The sequence below is a fragment of the Lagenorhynchus albirostris genome, chromosome 7 (genome assembly GCF_949774975.1).
Source record: "Lagenorhynchus albirostris chromosome 7, mLagAlb1.1, whole genome shotgun sequence".
Taxonomy (NCBI): Eukaryota; Metazoa; Chordata; class Mammalia; order Artiodactyla; family Delphinidae; genus Lagenorhynchus; species Lagenorhynchus albirostris.
The window spans coordinates 30831886-30853838 of NC_083101.1; the positions used below are offsets into that span (position 1 = coordinate 30831886).

At 38.1% G+C, this 21953-nt stretch overlaps 2 protein-coding genes across 2 annotated transcripts in view; both read left to right on the plus strand.

Moving 5' to 3' along the window:
- The window catches only part of LOC132523476 (acyl-coenzyme A amino acid N-acyltransferase 2-like), an 80212-nt gene that overhangs the window by 4278 nt on the left and 53981 nt on the right, over positions 1-21953 (plus strand). The gene's annotated exons all lie outside the window — the stretch shown is intronic.
- The window catches only part of LOC132522607 (bile acid-CoA:amino acid N-acyltransferase-like), a 28552-nt gene continuing 22873 nt past the window's right edge, over positions 16275-21953 (plus strand). The window contains 3 exon segments of the mRNA XM_060153192.1: positions 16275-16278; positions 16839-17351; positions 19733-19926. Of these exon segments, the coding sequence (XP_060009175.1) occupies positions 16275-16278; positions 16839-17351; positions 19733-19926 (711 nt within the window).

Genomic DNA, 21953 nt, shown 5'->3' on the forward strand with positions numbered 1-21953 from the left:
ACTTCTTTTCCAATTTGGATTCCTTTTATTTATTTTTCTTCTCTGATTGCTGTGGCTAAAACTTCCAAAACTATGTTGAATAATAGTGGTGAGAGTGGGCAGCCTTGTCTTGTTCCTGATCTTAGTGGAAATGGTTTCAGTTTTTCACCATTGAGGATGATGTTGGCTGTGGGTTTGTCATATATGGCCTTTATTATGTTGAGGAAAGTTCCCTCTATGCCTGCTTTCTGGAGGGTTTTAATCATAAATGGGTGTTGAATTTTGTTGAAAGTTTCTCTGCATCTATTGAGATGATCATATGGTTTTTCTCCTTCAGTTTGTTAATATGGTGTATCACGTTGATTGATTTGCGTATATTGAAGAATCCTTGCATTCCTGGCATAAACCCCACTTGATCATGGTGTATGATCCTTTTAATGTGCTGTTGGATTCTGTTTGCTAGTATTTTGTTGAGGATTTTTGCATCTATGTTCATCAGTGATATTGGCCTGTAGTTTTCTTTCTCTGTGACATCTTTGTCTGGTTTTGGTATCAGGGTGATGGTGGCCTCGTAGAATGAGTTTGGGAGTGTTCCTCCCTCTGCTATATTTTGGAACAGTGAGAAGAATAGGTGTTAGCTCTTCTCTAAATGTTTGATAGAATTCGCTTGTGATGCCATCTGGTCCTGGGCTTTTGTTTGTTGGAAGATTTTTAATCACAGTTTCAATGTGAGTGCTTGTGATTGGTCTGTTCATATTTTCTATTTCTTCCTCGTTTAGTCTCAGAAGATTGTGCATTTCTAAGATTTTGTCCATTTCTTTCAGGTTGTCCATTTTATTGGCATAGAGTTGCTTGTAGTAATCTCTCATGATCCTTTGTATTTTTGCAGTGTCAGTTGTTACTTCTCCTTTTTCACTTCTACTTCTTTTGATTTGAATCTTCCCCTTTTTTTCTTGATGAGTCTGGCTAGTGGTTTATCAATTTTGTTTATCTTCTCAAAGAACCAGCTTTTAGTTTTATTGATCTTTGCTATTGTTTCCTTCATTTCTTTTTCATTTATTTCTGATCTGATCTTTATCATTTCCTTGTTTCTGCTAACTTTGGGGTTTTTTTGTTCTTCTTTCTCTGATTGCTTTAGGTGTAAGGTTAGATTGTTTATTTGAGATGTTTCTTGTTTCTTAAGGTAGGATTGTATTGCTATAAACTTCCCTCTTAGAACTGCTTTTGCTGCTCTCATAGGTTTTGGGTTATTGTGTTTTCATTGTCATTTGTTTCTAGGTATTTTTTGATTTCCTCTTTGATTTCTTCAGTGATCTGTTAGTTATTAAGTAGTGTATTGTTTAGCCTCCATGTGTTTGTATTTTTTACAGTTTTTTTGCTGTAATTGATACCTAGTCTCGTAGTGTTGTGGTCGGAAAAGATACGTGATACAATTTCAGTTTTCTTAAAATTACCAAGGCTTGATTTGTGACCCAAGATATGATCTATCCTGGAGAATGTTCCATGAGCACTTGAGAAGAATGTGTATTCTGTTGTTTTTGGATGGAATGTCATATAAATATCAATTAAGTCCATCTTGTTTAATGTATCATTTAAAGCTTGTGTTTCCTTATTTATTTTCATTTTGGTTGATCTGTCCATTGGTGGAAGTGGGGTGAGTCCCCTACTATGATTGTGATACTGTCGATTTCCCCTTTTATGGCTTTTAGTATTTGCCATATGTATTGAAGTGCTCCTATGTTGGGTGCATAAATATTTACAATTGTTATCTCTTCTTCTTGGATCGATCTGTTGATCATTATGTAGTGTCCTTGTTTGTCTCTTGTAATAGTCTTTATTTTAAAGTCTATTTTGTCTGATATGAGAATTGCTACTCCAGCTTTCTTTTGATTTCCATTTGCATGGAATATCTTTTTCCATCCCCTCACTTTCAGTCTGTGTGTGTCCCTAGGTCTGAAGTTGGTCTCTTGTAGACAGCATATATATGGGTCTTGTTTTTGTATCCTTTCAGCCAGTCTGTCTTTTCGTTGGACCATTTAATTCATTTACATTTAAGGTAATTATTGATATGTATGTTCCTATTCCCATTTTCTTAATTGTTTTGGGTTTGTTATTGTAGGTCTTTTCCTTCTCTTGTGTTTCCTTCCTAGAGAAGTTCCTTTAGCATTTGTTGTAAAGCTGGTTTGGTGGTGCTGAATTCTCTTAGCGTTTGCTTGTCTGTAAAGGTTTTAATTTCTCCAACAAATCTGAATGAGATCCTGCTGGGTAGGGTAATCTTGGTTGTAGGTTTTCCCCTTCATCACTTTAAATATGTCCTGCCACTCCCTTGTGGCTTGCAGAGTTTCTGCTGAAAGATCAGCTTTTAACCTTATGGGGATTCCCTTGTGTGTTATTTGTTGTTTTTCCCTTGCTGCTTTTAATATGTTTTCTTTGTATTTAATTTTTGATAGTTTGATTAATATGTGCCTTGGTTTGTTTCTCCTTGGATTTATCCTGTATGGGACTCTCTCTGCTTCCTGGATTAACTATTTTCTTTCCCATATTAGGGAAGTTGTCAACTATAATCTCTTCAAATATTTTCTCAGTCCCTTTCTTTTTCTCTTCTTCTTATGGGACCCCTATAATTCGAATGTTGGTGCATTTAATGTAGTCCCAGAGGTCTCTGAGACTGTCCTCAATTATTTTCATTCTTTTTTCTTTATTCTGTTCTGCAGCAGTTATTTCCACTATTTTATCTTCCAGGTCACTTCTCCATTCTTCTGCCTCAGTTATTCTGCTATTGATCCCTTCTAGAGAATTTTTAATTTCACTTATTGTGTTGTTCATCACTGTTTCCTCTTTAGTTCTTCTAGGTCCTTGTTGAACGTTTCTTGTATTTGTTTTATTGTATTTCCAGGATTTTGGATCATCTATACTATCATTATTCTGAATTCTTTTTCAGGTAGACTGCCTATTTCCTCTTCATTTGTTAGGTTTGGTGGGTTTTTACCTTGCTCCTTCATCTGCTGTGTGTTTTTCTGTCTTCTCATTTTGCTTAACTTACTGTGTTTGGGGTCTCCTTTTTGTAGGCTGCAGGTTTGTAGTTCCTGTTATTTTTGGTGTCTGTCCCCAGTGGGTAAGGTTGGTTTAGTGTGTTGTGTAGGCTTCCTGGTGCAGGGGACTAGTGCCTGTGTTCTGGTGGATGAGGCTGGATCTTGTTTTTCTGTTGTACAGGTCCACGTCTGGTGGTGTGTTTTGGGGTGTCTGTGGCCTTATTATGATTTTAGGCAGCCTCTGTGCTAATGGATGGGATTGTGTTCCTGTCTTGCTAGTTGTTTGGCATAGGGTGTCCAGCACTGTAGCTTGCTGGTCATTGAGTGAAGCTGGGTCTTGACGTTGCGATGGAGATCTCTGGGAGATTTTCGCCGTTTGATAGTACGTGGAGCTGGGAGGTCTGTTGTGGATCAGTGTCGTGAGCTTGGCTCTGCCACCTCAGAGGCATAGCCCTGATGCCTGGCTGGAGCACCAAGATCCTTTCATCCACACGGCTCAGAATAAAAGGGAGAAAAGAAAGAAAATAAAATATAGTAAAATAAAATAAAGTTATTAAAATAAATATTAAGAAAAAATTTTCTTAAAGTAAACAAAAAAACGGACAGACAGAACCCTAGGACAAATGGTAAAAGCAAAGCTATACAGACAAAATGACACAGAGAAGCATACAGATACACACTAAGAAAAGGAGAAAAATGGAAAATATATATATATCTTTGCTGCCAAAGTCCACCTCCTCAATTTGGGATGGTTCGTTGTCTATTCAGGTATGCCACAGATGCAGAGTACATCAAGTTGATTGTGGAGATTTAATCCGCTGCTCCTGAGGGTGCTGGGAGAAATTTCTCTTTCTAATCTGCTGCTCCTGAGGCTGCTGGGAGAGATTTCCCTTTCTCTTCTTTGTTTGCACAGCTCCCGGGGTTCAGCTTTGGACTTGGCCCCGCCTCTGCGTGTAGGTCGCCTACGGGCGTCTGATCTTCGCTCAGACAGGACGGGGTTAAAGGAGCAGCTGATTCGGAGGCTCTGGCTTACTCAGGCCTGGGGAAGGGAGGGGTCCGGATACGGGGCGAGCCTGCGGCGGCAGAGGCTGGCGTGACGTTGCACCAGCCTGAGGCATGCTGTGTGTTCTCCTGGAGAAGTTGTCCCTGGATCACGGGACCCTGGCAGTGGCGGGCTGCATAGGCTCCCGGGAGGGGGGTCTGGATTGTGATCTGTGCTTGCGCACAGGCTTCTTGGTGGCGGCAGCAGCACCCTTAGCGTCTCATGCCCGTCTCTGGTGTCCGCTCTGATAGCCACGGCTCGCGCCTGTCTCTGTAGCTCCTTTAAGCAGTGCTCTGAATCCCGTCTCCTGGTGCATCGGGAAACAAAGAGGCAAGGAAAAGTCTGTTTCCTCTTTGGCAGCACCCGACTTTTTCTGGACTCCCTCCCAGCTAGCTGTGGCGCAGTTGCCTCTTCAGGCTGTGTTCACGCAGCCAACCCCAGTCCTCTCCCTGGGATCTGACCTCCTAAGCCGGAGCCTCAGCTCCCAGCCCCCACCCGTCCCGGCAGGTGAGCAGACTAGCCTCTCGGGCTGGTGAGTGCTGGTCGGCACAGATCCTCTGTGCGGGAATCTCTGCACTCTGCCTTTCACACCCCTGTTGCTGTGCTCTCCTCCGTGGCTCCGAAGCTCCCCACTCCGCCACCCGCAGTCTCTGCCCGTGAAGGGGCTTCCTAGTGTGTGGAAACCTTTCCTCCTTCACAGCTCCCTCCCACTGGTGCAGGTCCCGTCCCTATTCCTTTGTCTCTGTTTTTTCTTTTTTCTCTTCCCCTACCCAGGTACGTGGGGAGTTTCTTGCCTTTTGGGAAGTCTGAGGTCTTCTGCCAGCGTTCAGTAGGTGTTCTGTAGGAGCTGTTCCACACGTAGATGTATTTCTGATGTTTTTGTGGAGAGGAAGGTGATCTCCGCGTCTTACTCCTCCACCGTCTTGAAGCTCCTCCCACTGTAAATGTCTTGACCCTAAACCTAGGAATGGCCAACTTAGTCCTGCTTCTTTGATTTGTAATCCCATTACTATGTGTTTTGTGCATTCTACAGTATAAAGTGACAGGTACCTTTAACTCAATCATATCTGCATGCATGAAATAAATCTTATCTACAATTACTTTCATTTTAATTAGGTTGTTTCACAGTGCAAAGGTCCTAAAGGTTTTACTTGAATGGTTTATGAATTCAGAAGTAGTCAGTAAAGTTAACTTCTGATTCCATAGAATTCCAGTGTTAATCTTAGTTGTACAGGAGCAGACTGCAGCTGCCATCAAATTTCTGCTTCCTTCTCTCATGGAATATCAAGTTCTAAATATTTAACACTGATGCAACACTAATAATACACTATTCATATTCATATTTCAACAATGTCCCAGTAATGAGCTCCATAGCAATTTCACCCCCTGATCCAGGATCTATTCCTGGTTCATGCTTTACATTTTGTTATCATGTCTACTTAATCTTTACTTGAAACAATTTTTCAGTAAATTTTATTTTGTAAGGAATGTATTCATGTCATCTAAGTTGTCAGATTAGTTGGCATAAAGTTGTTATAATCTCATTTTCCTTTTAATGTCTGCTGTGATCTGCAATGATAAGCCATCTTTCATTTTTGGTATTTGTTATTTGTATTGTCTCTTGTTTTTAATTTGACCAGTCTAGCTTGAAGTTGAACCAATTTTTGTCTTTGTTAATTTTTTTCTATTGTTTATTTCATTGGTATGTGCTGTTATTAGTTCCTTCTACTTACTTTGAGTTTACTTTCTTCTTTTCCTAGCTTCTTAAGGTAAAGCCTTAGGCCATTTAAGACCTGCTTTCCTAATATAACTATTAAAATAATAAACTTCCCTTTTTAGCTTTAACTTTATCCTCAAATTTTTTATATTGTACTTCCATTATTATTCAGTTTGAAGTATTTTCTATTTCTGATGTTGTTTCTTCCTTGACCCACGAATTATTAGAAGTGTGTTTAATTTTCAAACATTTGGGGATTTTCTAGATATCCTATTGTTATTAATTTCTAATTTAATTCCATTGTGGTAAAAGAAAATCTACGATTTCAATATTTTTACATTTACTAAGATTAATTTTATGACACAGTTTATGGCCTGTCTTGCTGAACATACCTTTTGCACTTGAAGTTGTGGGGTTTAGTGTTATACAAATAGCAATTAGGTCAAGGTTACAGATAGTGTTGTTGAAATCTATGACTTTACTGATTTTAGTTAAGTTGTTTTATCCATTGCTGAGAGAGGGATGTTAAAATCTCCAACCATGATTATGGAATTGTCTATTCCTACCTTTAAATATGTCAAATTTTGCTCCATATATTTTGAAATCCTTTATTAGGATTTATGATTTTTATGATCTTGTCTCACTACCTTTTATCTTGGATAGTACTCTTGGTCTTGAAATCTACTTTATTGACATTACTATAGCTACTTTGGGTTTCTTTTGCTTACTGTTTCATGGTATGTTATTTTTCCTCCATTTACTTGCAGTCTGTCAATGTGAACTACACTAATAATTTTTAACCACAATCCTGAAGCTTGGTAATCCCTTCCTTGCTTTTGTTTGAAGAATTACTCTAAAAGTATGCTCTATAGTTTTACGTTAGCACATATAAATTTATAAGATTCATTTATGTATATTTATTTATGTGTATTCATTTATGACTGGCATCTAACACTCAGTATTAAGTTTGTTGAGATTCATCCAGGTTCTTACATGTAGCTGTGACTCATTTATTTTTATTGCTTTATAGTATGCCACTGTATATGCCAAAATTTATTCATTCATTTTATTGTTAATAGATATTTAGTTTCCTTTTTTAATATCTTGAAAAATGCTGCTATAGATATTTTTGTACATATTTCTCGATGCACTTATGCACACATTTCTTTTGGGTATATCCCTAGAAATGAAATTGCAGATTCAAAAGTTATTTGTATTGTCACATTTAGTAGATAGTGCCAAATTGCTTTCTAAAGTGGTTGCACCCATTTACATTCCTCTAGTAGAGTTCGAGTCTTGGTGATCCACTTCCTAACCCACCCTTCTTGTTTTCAGAGTTTTTAATTTTTGCCAATCTTGTAGGTCTAAACATATCCCATGATTTTAATTTGCATTTTCTGATGACTAATGAGATTAAGCCTTTTTTTTCCCACATGCTTATACTGTGTTTCCTCTTCTGTAAAGTTCCTGTGTAAGTCTTTTTCTTACATTCAACTGAGACTTTTATAAATTGATTTTTTAAGGAATTCTTTATGTATTCTCTTTAATAATTCTTCATCAGTTTTATGTGTAGCATAAGTCTATTGCAAGTTAGTGGCTTGAGCTTGAAAGTTTTTTATAGAGTATTTGGCTGATCAGCAGTCCTTAAAACTAAGGAAGTTAAATTTACTAATAGTTTCCTTAAGTTGGTAATTTTGAAATGCTTTGTCCATCACCTCAAATAAATAAGGGCTCATAGTTTTATGGAGATAGTGCTTTTATTTTCTTGTCATGAAAAATCCCACTAATGCTCCATTCTATAGCTAGTTCAAGGACCCCTGTTTATTTGTTGAGAGGGGAAGGGAATTGGTGGGAGATTTGGTGTTGGCCAAATTCTGAAAGTAGAAATTGTGCCCAAGAAAAAGTATTTTGTCGGTTACTGTGACCACATTTGTAGTTCTTGGCTAGTTCAGAACCCTTTGGTAGCAGGTCAAAGCCCTTGACTTCTTCTTTATTTGTAGAGGAAAGATATGCCCAATAGAGGTCAAATTTGTTAATTAAAATAATTAATAAAATATGTGGGCAAATGTAAGGGCTCTTCCTAAGAGGGGAAGATTTAGAGAGCATAGAGAAGGAAAAGAGAGAAAAATGGAGGGGACTGGTATCTGTAAGTTTTAAAAGTTAATAGGAAACTAGAGCAAGAAGTGGGCAGTAATCTGTTATTTCACTTATATTAGCTTGGTTAAACTCAAAAGACATATTTGAGATTTTGACCAGGACAGCTCTAGGTAGTGCCATTCTTCCTTTTACTGCTAGAAAAAAGGGCTCAAGAAGAAAAAGTCAGGTACTTTGTCTTGTAATCAGGGCTGTCTCTTCTGGTCTGATTGGAGGTGGGTTAAAATCAGCTCTTGAATGAGAAGTAAATCTGATTTTTAACTCCAATGTTTGAAATTTAGCAGTTCATGAGGACAGATAGTCTTTTTACTCATTTTATAATCTCAGAGAGCTGTGGAGTTCCAAGAGTGTTTAGATAAGGGTATATCTTTTCAGTTGAATTTTGTTTAGAAAGGATATCAGTAGAGACTTGTGATTATGAAGACATCAAGCCAGAAATTATATTTCTGAGGGAAAATGAAAGGCTATCTGAAATTATTAACTTTTCTTTATTCTATATCCCCCATTCCCATTTATATTTCTCTCTTATTTTAAAGACTTTCCTAGAATATTACAGAAGAAACTCTCTTAGCTGAATTGTGGTCCTATTTTTATTTTGTTTGAAGGATGATTTTCTTTTAATGTGAGACTAATGATACATTAGAATTACATTCTGTGAAAATATTTCTTGAAGGTTGATCACATGTCATATTTATGCAATTCAGGAATGAAGGAAAAAGTGATAACATTTGAAAAGAAGTATAAATTGAACTAAAGTTAATGACTTTTCCATTTCTTTCCGTATGGATACACTGGTTGATTCATGTGATACTTAAAGAGAAGCTTAACTGATAATGTGTGGAAGGAATACTACATCTTTAGATTTATTTAGGGCAAAGACTAATTTCCTAGTGATTATCACATATAGACCCTTGATAAATTCTTGTTGAACTTCTAATCAATTACAACTCAGAGCTGGAGATATGAATTCCGTTCCGGACTCTGCCATGTATTTCTGTGTGACCTTAAGTACTCAATTTCTTGAATATTTTTACAAGTAAAATATTGTACTTTGGGGCTATAAAATCACTTGTTTTTAGGCTTTTCAGAGAACAGTGTCTTATTCACCATCAAATTCCGATTCTCAGTGCTTCTCTCTCTCTAGGCTGATTCTCAGCATGTATTCATGCCTCATCTCATATCTACCTCTCTCCCTCTCTCTCTCTCAATACACAGACATACACACTCATTAAAAACAAAATACAAAGGCATTGCCTTCCCCTACCTGCATTTGTGGTTAGTGCACAGGCCTGACTCACAACATCCGAAACTTGGATTCAGATTCAGCTTTACCTCTCCACGTGGCAGGTTAGAAGTGGTGGGAAATTAACGCAACCCTTCCCCTACCACTACCAGGAGAAACCCTCAACCAACCATTTACTGGATATTTCTCATTGCTCTTCTCCACTCCACTTCCTAGAATCGCCTCAAAATAAACTACTTGCTCATGAGTTCTTACCTCAAAGTAGGCTTCTGGAGGAACCCAAAGTAGGACACAAAGCAGACTCCTCCTTGACGCTTCTTTCAGCTACCAGCGTATTGCTCTCCTCATTCTTGAATAATTAAGCTGTCCTATTCATTCCTCAACTGCAGTAGTGCCAGGTTCTGCTGTACCACCAAGTTCTCTATAAAAATGCCCAAGGATTAACATGTGGCACATCCAGTAGCAGTTTCAGAACTTAACTTGCTTGAAGTATCAATTAACAATAAATAATCTTTCCTTCAACCTCTCCAGCTCCACTGATGTATAATTCTTAAGACTTTGACCTTACACCATTGTGGGAACTGGTTTAACTGCCTCTGAAGGGTTGTTGTCCTTGCATCTAATGATGGACCTTTAGAACTTGAAGTTTGTAGGGCAGGCAGTTAGGAAGAGCAGGTGGGTGTAGAACAGAGAAAGGATAAGCTGGAGCCCACAAAGCATGAGTTTATAGTTCATTCTGCCCCTGACTTTGATAGTATGAGTGTCTGCAGATGAGGCTGGTAACTGCCCTCAAAAAACTAAATTGACACAAATTTTGGTGATTTGTTTTCAATATCCTCTAATAAAAAATGTCTTCCTGTTTCCTTTATGATTACTTCTTTGACCCATGAATTATTTATTTATTTATTTATTTAGCTGCATCAGGTCTTAGTTGTGGCACAGGGGATCTTCGTTGCAGTATGCGGGATCTTTCGTTGCAGCATGCAGGCTCTTTGTTGTGGCACGCGGGCTTCTCTCTAGTTGTGGCATGTGGGCTCAGTTGCCACACAGCATGTGGGATCTTAGTTTCCTGACCAGGGATCAAACCCACGTCCCCTTGCATTGGAAGGCAGATTTAACCGCTGGACTGCCAGGGAAATCCCATGCCGTGAATTATGTAGGGCACTCATTTCAAGTGTTCCCTTGAAATAGCCCCCTGTGACTAGTGTGAACTTTATTGGACAGGTGAGTCTTAGAGAGTCAATTATCAAAGGGAAAAATTTTATATTAGCTTTTATTTTAACCATTTCCAGGGATGTTCATTTCTTTCAAGGTACATCCAATTTTCTATCTAGTGTCATATTATTTCCGCCTGAAGAATTTCCCTTAACACTTTTTTTATAGGTCAGGTCTCCTAGTAATGAATTCTACTAGTTTTAGTATGATAAATGTTTATTTCTCCCTTATTTTGAAAATCTTTTTATTTTGTTTTATTTAAATTTTTTATTTTTTATTTTTTAGGCCATGCCATGTGTCATGTGGGATCTTAGTTCCCTGACCAGGGATTGAAACCATGTCCCCTGCATTGAGAGAGTGGAGTCTTAATCACGGACTGCCAAGGAAGTCTCGAAAATCTTTTTATTTTGAAATAATTATAGGTTCACAGGAAGTTGCAAAACTGTATGCATTCGCCTTCTTCTTCTTTTTTTTTTTTTTGTGGTACGCGGGCCTCTCACTGTTGTGGCCTCTCCCATTGCGGAGCACAGGCTCTGGACGCGTAGGCTCAGTGGCCATGGCTCACGGGCCCAGCCGCTCTGCAGCATGTGGGATCTTCCCGGACCAGGGCACGAACCCGTGTCCCCTGCATTGGCAGGCGGACTCTCAACCACTGCGCCATGAGGGAAGCCCCTCATTTTTTTTTTAAACATCTTTATTGGAGTATAATAGCTTTACAATGGTGTGTTAGTTTCTGCTTTATAACAAAGTGAATCAGCTATATGTATATATATATCCCCATATCTCCTCCCTCTTGTGTCTCCCTCCCACTCTCCTTCATTTTTGAGAGATATTTTTGCTGCATATAAAATTCTGGTTTTATGTTCTTTAAACCTTTCTTTCTGCAAGATTTGTCGTTCCATTTTCTTCTGACTTGCATAGTTTCTGTTAAGGAGTATACTTAAGCTTTTCTTTGTTCCTCTGTATGTAATGTGGGTTGTGGGGTTTTTTGTTTTTTGTTTTTTTTCTTCCTCCGATTGCCTTAAAATGTAAAAAAAAAAAATGAGAGCAGCTTGGGCTGCTCTGAGATTCTTTTGTCTGTGATTGATGTCTTTTACAATTTTTAGAAAATTCTTGGCCTTTATCTCTTCAAATATTTCTTCTGTTCCATCATCTCTCTCTTCTGAATTTCCAAGTACATGTATATTAGATGATTTGTTATCATCCCACAATTCTTGTGTGCTCTGTTCCTTTTTTCTTTTTGCTTTTTTTTCTTTCCCTCTTTGTTAGACCTATCTTTAAGTTGGGTGACTTTATCCAAGCTATGTGCTGTGGATGAGACCATTGAAATCATTGTTTATCTCTGTTGCTGTGGGGTTTTTTAGATTTTTTGTTTTTATTTCTAGCATTCCCATTTGGTTTCCTTTTTGTTGTTGTTGTTAAAATTATCTATTTATTCATGCATGTTGTCCACCCATTTCACTAGAGCTTTGTCTTAGTTCAGACTGCTATAAAAACTATCATGCACTGTGTGACTTAAACAATAGAAACTTATTTTTCACAGTTATGAAGACTGGAAGTCCGAGATCAGGGTGCTAGCATAGCTGAGTTCTGATGAGGACTCTCTTTCTTGTTTATAGACAGTCCTCTTGCTGTATCCTCACATGGCAGGGAGATAGCAAGCGAGCAAGCTCTGGCTTCCTCATCCTCTTATGAGAACATCAATCCCATCACAGGGGCTCCACCCTCATGACCTCATGTAAACCTCATTACCTCCCCAAAGCCCCACCTCTAAATATCATCACAATATGGATTAAGGCTTCAACATATGGATTTTTGGAGAGATACACACATTCAGTCTATAGCAAGATTTAATATTATTCACAGTTATTTTAAATTCTCTGCTTGTTCTACCTGGGTTTTCTCCAGGTCTAGTTCTGTTGATTGCTTTGTCTTTTGCCATTTTTTTTTTCTTTGCTTTCTTGTGTCTGACAATTTTTTAGTTTTTATTTTTGGCTAGGTTGTGCAGCAACTTTTGTATATAGTCCATTTTTTTTCCTCCATCAGGCCCTACGTAGCCCCAGCCAGGTTATGCTGTGACTCAATTTTGATTATAGGCCTGGTAGCCAGAATGGGGACAGCTTCCAAAGGCACCTGTTGCCTTATGGGGGAAGACCTGTATATGGTCTTTATTCATGTTAGGGTGGGAGAAAGGGAGAGAGGGTAGTTCTAGCTCTTAGTGGGCAAAGGGTGGGCCTCTTCAGCAAATACAGAATGTTCAGAAACTTCTAGGGAGTGAAAATTGTTTGGGGCATCCAGCAGATATCCCCATCTCATCTTCCAGGTTTGGTCCTAAACTTGACATAACATACCTGGCTTGGTTGAATATTTGTTGGCTGTTAGCTACTTTTACCATCAAATCCTGTGCTTGAATTTCAGCATTTTTCTTTTTTATTGAAATATAAATGACATATATCATTATATTAGTTATAGGTGGACAACATAATGATTTGATACATCGCAAAATGATTACCACAATGATACATACATTGCAAAATGATTACCACAATAAGTTAGCCAATATTCATTGCCACCGGTAGGTAAAAAATTTTTTTCTTGCAATGAGAACTTTTAAGATCTACTCTTAGTAACTTTCAAATATACAATATAGTATTATTAACTATAGTCACTACACTGTAAATTACATCCCCAGGACTTACTTTATTTTATTACTGAAAGTTTGTACCTTTTGACAACCTTCACCCATTTTTGCCCACCCTCTACCCCCTGCTTCTGGAAACCACCAACCTATTCTCTGTATCTATGAGTTCAGTGGGGGTTTTTTGTTTTTGTATTTTGTTTTATATTAGATTCCACATATAAGTGAGATCATATAGTATTTGTCTTTCTCTGTCTGATTTATTTAACTTAGCATAATGCCCTCAAGGTCCATCCATGTTGTCACAAATGGCAGGATTTCCTTCATTTTTATGCCTGAATAATACTTCATTTTATATATATGTGTGTATATATATATATATACTATTTATTCATTCATTCATCAGTGGACACTTAAGTTGTTTCCATGTCTTGGGTATTATAAATAATGCTACAATGAACCTGGGGCTGTAGATATCTTTTTGAGTTAGTGTTTTCATTTCTTTTGGATAAATACCCAGAAGTGGAATTGCTGAATCATAAGGAAATTCTGTTTTTAGTTTTTTGAGGAGCCTCCATATTGTTTTCCATAGTGGCTGCACCAATTTACATTCCTGTCAGTGATGCACAAGTGTTCTTTTTTCTCCACATCCTCACCAGCACTTGTTATTTCTTGTCTTTTTGATAATAGCTGTCCTAACAGTTGTGATTTTGATTTGCATTTCCCTGGTGATTAGTGATGTTGAGCACATTTTCACGTATGTGTTGTCCATCTGTTTGCCTTCTTTGAGAAAATATCTATTTAGATCCTCTGCCCATATTTTAATCAGATTGTTTATTTTTGCAATTGAGTTGCATCTCATAATTTTTAATTGATTGTCAGACATGGTATATAGAACAGTAAAAATCAATATAAATATTTACATCTTGAACTAGAAATACCTCTTCTGCTGGTCTGTTAGTGGGGTCAATCTAGTCAAGAGTTGAGCTCATTTTTTTTGTTGTCATTTTTGCTATGGTTATATTCGCTATAATCACCAACTTCAAAATCTTTTGGTGTTACACTGTGTTTAGAAGGAGGTAGGTTTGCTAGAGGATTTTTCTCAATGTTCACTTTCCACCCTCAACTTGAGGCCTTCCCTGTGTGCCTGCACATGAGAGAGTGTCTCTTTCCATGTTTTTACACACCCTAAAAGGTAGACTGTTGTTGCTTGTTACTTGGTGTTCACTAGCCTGGTGGTGGGGAGGTCATGATAGTTTTCTGTTACCCTAGGTGAGCCTCAGTCTTTGACAGGCCCTGTGCCCCGCTGTCTGGGGGTGGAGATTTCTCAGTGATCCTGCCCTCTCCAAGTGATGAGAGACCTCTAATTATTTGAGTCCAGGATGGTTTCCTGTCCTTCTCCAGGGGTAAGGGTTTTTTTGTTTGCTTTTTGTTTTTTCCCCATTCATTTTTTCCTGCCTCCAGCAACAATAGGTCTCCTGTGCCTTGAGAGTGACAGGACTTGGTGTTCTTTCTCCAGTAGGGTGACCAACTCCTCCTGATTTTTCTGGGACTGTCCCGGTTTTAGCTCTGAAAGTCCTGCATCTTGGGAAATGCTTCAGTCCCAAGAAACTGGCTCAGTTGGTCATCCTCTCTCCCAGTGGCTTAAGGATTTTATTCCTCAGGGAAAAAAGGTTCAGGTGGGGCTTTGTGCCTTTCTTGCAGTGGTGGTTGCTACCCTCCTCCAGGACTGCCCAAGTCAGGAAACATTTTTCCAGTTTCTTGTCCTACCCCAATCTTTCTCATAACCATCTGGTGAGGTACATAAAGAAGAGCCTGTTATTGGGTGCAAACTTCTCTTGTGTCTGCAGCTTCTGGGTGTTTTCTGTGTTTATGCTAGCTCACACAGCCTTTAGCAATTCACTGAAAATTTAGCTGAATTCCAGTTATCTGCTTGTATAGAGGCCCCATCTTGCGCTCTGCTGCAGGTTTACCAGGTTGTTTCATCATGAAGGCACCCTTCTTTTCTTACATTTCAGGCTAGTTAGTGGCCCAGCAACCTCACCTCTCTGATAGATTCAATATAAGTTATGATTTTCAAGATTATTCACATTTTCTTGTTATTATTGATGGAACAACACTCTTTCTAGCTGCCTACATTCTAAGCAGAAATCAGTACTTGGTTTCTTTAGAAAGAATATATATATTTCAGTTTTGAGGTATAGTGTTTTATAAATGTCAATGAGATCAAGTTGGTTGGGAGTGTTGTCCAAATCTTTGGTATCTTACTGAATTTTTAAAATCGACTTGAACTGTCATTTACCGAGAGACAGTTGCTAAAATTCTCAACTATGATCATGGATTTTTAAAAATTCTTTCAATTTTGCTTCATGTATTTTGAAACTCTGTTATTACAGAGTGTATATATGTTTAAAAATATATTTTCTTGATGACTTGATTTCTTTATTATTATGAAATATCCCCCTTTATCTCTAGTAATACTCTTTGTCTTGACATAAATGGCTATAAATAAATATATATATATAAAAATATATATATATATACTTATATATAGTCTTTTAAAAAATATATTTATTTATTTGGCTGTGTTGTGTCTCAGTTGCAGCACACAGGATCTTCGTTGTTTCATGTGGGATCTTCATTGTGGCATGCAGGGTCTTTAGTTGCAGCATGTGAACTTCTTGCAGCATGTGGGATCTAGTTCCCTGACCAGGGATCAAACCCAGGCCGCCTGCACTGGGAGTGCGGAGTCTTAGCCACTGGACCACCAGGGAAGTCCTGTATATAGTCTTGATATAAGTTGATATAAAGTTGATATACATATAGCCCCACTAGCTTTCTTATGTTCAGGATCTGTGTTACCTATATTTTTATTCCCTTTTATTTTCAATCTGTCTGTGTCTTTTATCTTGACAATACCTTTCTAAAAAAACAGCAATTTGCTTTTTCAATTATTAGTCTGATGATCTGCATCTTAAGTGCATTAAATTTTCTATGGATTTCTCTTTATTTTTCTCTATGGGTTTTGTTGTTATTGTTATTGTTGCTTCGTCATAATTGAAAGTCACCACATAGGAGTGAAAATTTCTTCTCTTCTATGAAGAGCTTGTCACTTGCTAGAGTTTAATTCATTTAGATTCTTTGCATTCTTGGCAATCTAATGAGTTTAACAAAACAAAAACACTTCTGTGTACCTGAAGGGCTTGTCAGTTTCTCCTTTTGCTTAGGACTGGGTAAATCCTAACTACGAAGCTATGAGTATTTTTTTTTCCTAGGGAGCAATATGTCAGCCTCCTTGTTCTCCCGAGAGACTTTATTCTCATTCTTTTGAAAGATCATTCTATTTTTTATGCTCTTGTAGGTAAAATTTTAGATGCCAAGGCATTCTGTTTGCAGGACTCAGGGAGGGCATTAGTAGTAGAGTCACCTGTTTCTTACATAGAGACGTTCATCAAGTCCCCCTGTTTTCAGCCCCACCTCTCACTCCTATTCTCCATTGTACTTGACTTTTCAAAGGCTCTAGATGGCAGATTGTGATGTTTTCCTTGGATGTGTTAATATCATTCATGCATATTTTGACTGCTGCTTCCTCAGCCTTGGATCATTATTGTTGTGAAACTTATCACTTTGCTATATATCTTCTAGAAATTTGTTCAACACTCCTAGGAATCTTGAACTTGAAGATTATATCAGGATATTTGCTAAGTAACTGGAGAGTTAGAGCTGAATCCCAAGCAGCCTGATTCCTGGTCCAGTTTACTTTGCCTTAACCTTATCACTGCCTTATTTCATTCTCCCATATTTCTTTCCGTGTTGAGGTTTACTGAAGGCATTAGTGAAGAATCATCCAAGGAGCCACACTGTAACAAGGATTCAGCTGACAGCTACCCCTGCAAGTGCACTCATGTTGATGAGCCAGCGCATAGCTAAAGACCTAACTCCATTTCAGATAGTGCTTCTTTGGACATCACTGGAAGATGAAAAGGGAATCCTGTTTCATTCTCAAGCCTACTCTAGGGCCAGTGAAGTTGGTGAGGTGGACCTAGAGCATGCATCTTCTCTTGGAGGTGATTATGTAGGAGTCCACCCTATGGGTCTCCTCTGGTCCCTGAAACCTCAGAAGATATTAACAAAACTGCTGAAAAGAGATGTTATGAATAACCCCTTGCAGTTCCAATTAAAACTTTATGATTCAGATGTAATGGTTACCCACACCGCCATCACTACTCCAAAGGTCAGCCTGACTTTGGAGAGGTGGTATGTAGCACCTGGTGTCACCCGAATCCAAGTCAAAGAAAGCCGCCTTCGGGGAGCCCTCCTTCTCCCTCCAGGTGAGTGGAATTACCCTGGTTATTGTCATCTTTTTTGTTTTCCTCTTTTAAATCCCTTATCCTCCTAGAAGTTTACTTGGATGTGGATAAAATAGAGAGCATTCCTTTCCTGACTCAGAATCAGAGTTAACTTTGGGTCAGAACAAGAACGTGGTGATAACTTCATTCCAACTCAAGTTTTATCTCAGCAATTCTGGAGCCTAAGGATGTAACAGTAGTTTATGGAGTCCCTGCATTATGAGATTTCCATAGCTTTGGATTTATGTGAAATTCATTCACATTGAAGCCTAGCTATCTGAAGACCCACATCCTGATATGGAACTGTATCCCAGCTTCTTTTGGGGGTTCTGTCATGTCTGAGTTTTAATTTAGGCATAGGTTATTGCATGATTGTCACAATAAGCTGATGATATAATGGATTGAAATATTGCAAGAAATATAGAGGATGCAAAGAAACTTTATACCCTCTAGTTCCATAAATATTGCATATTTATAGGATATTCCATAAATCAGCAGCTAATATAACATGCTCCCTAATGGCTATAAAACTTTTCAGAACATTCAGTTTCTCATAGTGATCTCAACATACCAAAAAGTGGTTCAAAACACTATTGGTACATTTCTCAGAGTTTATTGTGGGGACTGAATGAAGCAAAGTTAATTTCCCAGAAGTAGCCCTCAGTAGGTCCAGGTTTCAGGTGTGTCTGAGGTTGCCTTATTCAGACATGTGCTTTGATTTGGGACACAGCCATCACATCGTCAGGATGTATTCCCCCTCTCTCCCTGCCTTTTTTTTTTTTTTTTAATAGTCACCTTCTAGAACTGAGGTGGGTTAAGGAAACCTGAAGTGTTAGAGGTGGTTTCTGACAACATAGAGTGTTAGATGGTGTAAAAGGAAAAAAAGCTTCCCTTTGCAAATTCACCATGACCCATGCACCTTTTTGGGTAAATTTGAAAATTTTTTACCCCCAGTATTTAGCATATAGACCACTTTATTGTGTGTAGGGGTCAGGAAGTAAGTGGCACAAACCTCCTTGACGCTAATATTCAGTTAAGAATCTGAATATTCGGCTCAGTGCTTTGTGATAACCTAGAGGGGTGGGATAGGGAGGATGGGAGGGAGGCTCAAGAGGGAGGGGATATGGGGACATGTGTATGCATATGGCTGATTCACTTTGTTGTACAACAGAAACTAACATAGTATTGTGAAGTAATTATACTCCAATAAAGATCTATTAAAAAAAAGAATCTGAATATTAGTTCAGGCCTTTCACCTTGGGATGATGTGCTGGTTTAGGGTGTGCTATTTGCGAACGCTCTTAGACATTGTGTGTGCTGGGTCTCCTGATTTGGGTGCTTATTCTGTTGGGGTACAGAAAAGTGTTGTGTTCTGTGGAGCCAAAAACGGTTGAGTCAGGTCTCAAAGAAGTTCTCAACAACAACATTTTTCCAGAATAAGAGGCTCAGTACTCTTAAGTACTGTCAATCAGAATATGCAAAAACATCCCTATTCATGTATTCAAGTGGTACTTTTAAACCAAGATGTATTCAGTATCACTTTATTTCTCCTTTTCTCAAGGTGAGAAAATATAGCAATATTTTGTTTTGACAATTCCCAGTACTCCTTTAAATCAAGTCACTCCTTTCAAATATGGATAGGATCAGGCTTTCTTAGCTAAAATCACTTATACAATAATAGTATATCCCCAATAAGGGTATGATAAATTACTTTCAGTATGTGAGCTCTGCTTTATTTTGGAAGCAAGCTGCCTACACAGTGAGTGTAGAATGATACCCTGACCATCCCTATTTTGGTGTAAAATTTCATCACTGTATAGTCAGATGAGTGTAACAGAGCAGTGTTAAGTCAGGATTTTAGCTAACATAATCATTTCAATACTTTTTTTTTTTTAAAGCCATATACTTCTTTGAGAACCCAATTAAATCTGTGGGTGCTCTCATCAGTAAAATGCACATATAAATGTATAGTCTTGCATGTAATTTCAGGACCTTCGCTGATTTCCTGAAGCCTATTTGTGTAGGTTAAGAAGCCCTTGCCTAATTTCTTTGGCTTTCTTTACTCCAGCACTATAGATATGACTGATTAAGAGTCCTGAATTCTCTTTGGCTGTAGAGATTAAACATGTCAATGAACATGGTGTCCAGTGAAACTTCTGAATATTATGCTCCATTATATACTCAATCAGCTTTAATTCTGCCCCAGAAAAAAAGGCTGAAAATGTGGAAATTCTATTGAAATTTTATACATTAATTCTAAAATTTGTGATGCACTTCTTCATGTTGTCATATTTGTCTTCTCTTCTTCTCACCTTCCCTTCATACTCAATTCTGTGGTTTTTTTTGTTTGGTTTTGTTTTCAGGAGAGGGCCGTTTCCCAGTGGTTATTGATTTGTTTGGTGGACTGATTGAAATCCGAGCCAGTCTTCTGGCCAGTCATGGCTTTGCTGTCTTGGGCTTGGCTTACTGGGACTATGAAGACCTCCCTTTCCAACTAGAAAAAGGAGATTTGGAATATTTTGAGGAAGATGCCAACTTTCTCCTGAGACATCCTAAGGTAAATTTGACCTTTTCAGTCAGTTTCAATCCCTATTTTTCAATAAGCATGATATTCTGTGACTTCTTTTAACTTCCAAGTATGATTCTCCCTCAGTGAACTTGAAATTCTATTACATATTTATATTTTACACATGATTTATTTTGTATCCCGTGTCTTCTGCTCAGAAAGATGAAATGCATAGTTAGCCTGTGTCTGTCATGGAATCAAAGGCATTGGCTTTGGATTCAGACAGAAATGGGTTTCATTTCTGGCTCCATCCCATATGGTTGTGGGAATCTGGGCAAGTTACTAAGAACCCCTAATCCTCAGTTTCTTCCTCTATTAAATAATATTGTAGTGACACTACTTCATAAGGTTATTGTGAGAATTAAAAGGAATACTAGGGCTTGCCTGGTGGCGCAGTGGTTGAGAGTCCGCCTGCCGATGCAGGGGACACGGGTTTGTGCCCCAGTCCGGGAGGATCCCACATGCCGCGGAGTGGCTGGGCCCCGTGAGCCATGGCCGCTGAGCCTGCGCGTCCGGAGCCTGTGCTCCACAACGGGAGAGGCCACAACAGTGAGAGGCCCGCGTACCGCAAAAAAAAAAAAAAAAAAAAAGGAATACTAGAAGCCAAGTGCTTATTAGAGTAACAGGCAACACTAAATACTCAATAAATCTGATCAGTTATTATTATTATCACCTTCTCTGATAATTATTAAATCATCATACTTAACCAGGTAGATAATCTATTTCTTTGAAGAGTGGGTCAGAATTTTTAGTTACTTGACAGGTCTTAAACATAATGCTGTAGTACTTTATAATCCACATACCTTCTTTAAATTTTAAAATGTGCTTTACTGTTGTAAGAGGGTTGATGCATGTTAGTCCTTATTTATTGCTAATTTTTTTTCTTAATAAGAAGCAGTCTAAGTAATTAAGACTCTGTACTGCATCCTTTCTCATATAAGGATCACCAAAGTACTGTGAGAATTGCAATTGTAAGATGAGCAACAATTGCTGACAATCTACTGATGCACTGAATTTTTAAATAGCTATTTTTGATGCATATAATGGAATTGTCCTTGAACTATCAAATAGGCATTGTTATCATTGTGCTAGCCCTCTGCTTGGCTTAGATGAGAAATTAAAATGTTATGTGATTCTGCTTTTCACTCTTTTAGCTTGGGTCGCCTTGTAGGTGCTGCGTGACTTTTCTATCATTCTTTCTACCAATATCACACAGATGGCTAGTTAGTGACTAAGCCAGGCCTGGAAACCTGATTTCTTTCCTAGGCTCTGAGTATTTCCATTAAGCCTGCTTCACACTGTCTCTTCTGCAGGAGGATAGACCTCAGATACTTCAATTCCTTGAAAGTCTTATTTCTCCATCTGTTGATTTGAAGTGTCTTCTAAGGACTCTAAATTCCCCAACTGAAAATTTGGTGGCAGAAGTTGTAATAAGAGTTAGTGTTCTGCCAAAGGCTAGAAGTAAATTAGATAAAGCCTGCATATATCTGAGTCACCTTTTTTCTGTTCATCCATGTTATACTGGCTTTTACTTTATCTTCCATGGCCAAATCCATTCTGAGTTCTCATCTCTCCTTGCCATAACTGTGACTATATCTTTTAACTTGATACAGAATTTCAGAGCTTGAAAGTTTCTTTTAACCCAAAGGGCAGGGGGGTGGGTGGTTCAAGCCACTTCTCTTAATATGCAGGATGAAAAATGGAGTGTATATATGACTCAATTTGTTTCATTTTTTTCCCCTTTACCATAAGAATTTCTCACATTTGTGTCAGCTAGATACAAGTGGTACATTCATTCATATTTTTCTAAATAGTAAGAAAAAAACCCCAAACATTACTTAATAAAATGTCTTTTTTTCCTAAGAAAATCTAGGGAATCAGTAAGGCTTTAGAAGAGATGTGACTCTCTGAAACTATCCTTGCATGGGGCCAGTGCTCAAGGAGAATGAAAGCTTTATTTTGTACCATAAAAAACAACATTTCATACCATAAACAACAACAACAACAAAAACTTTAAC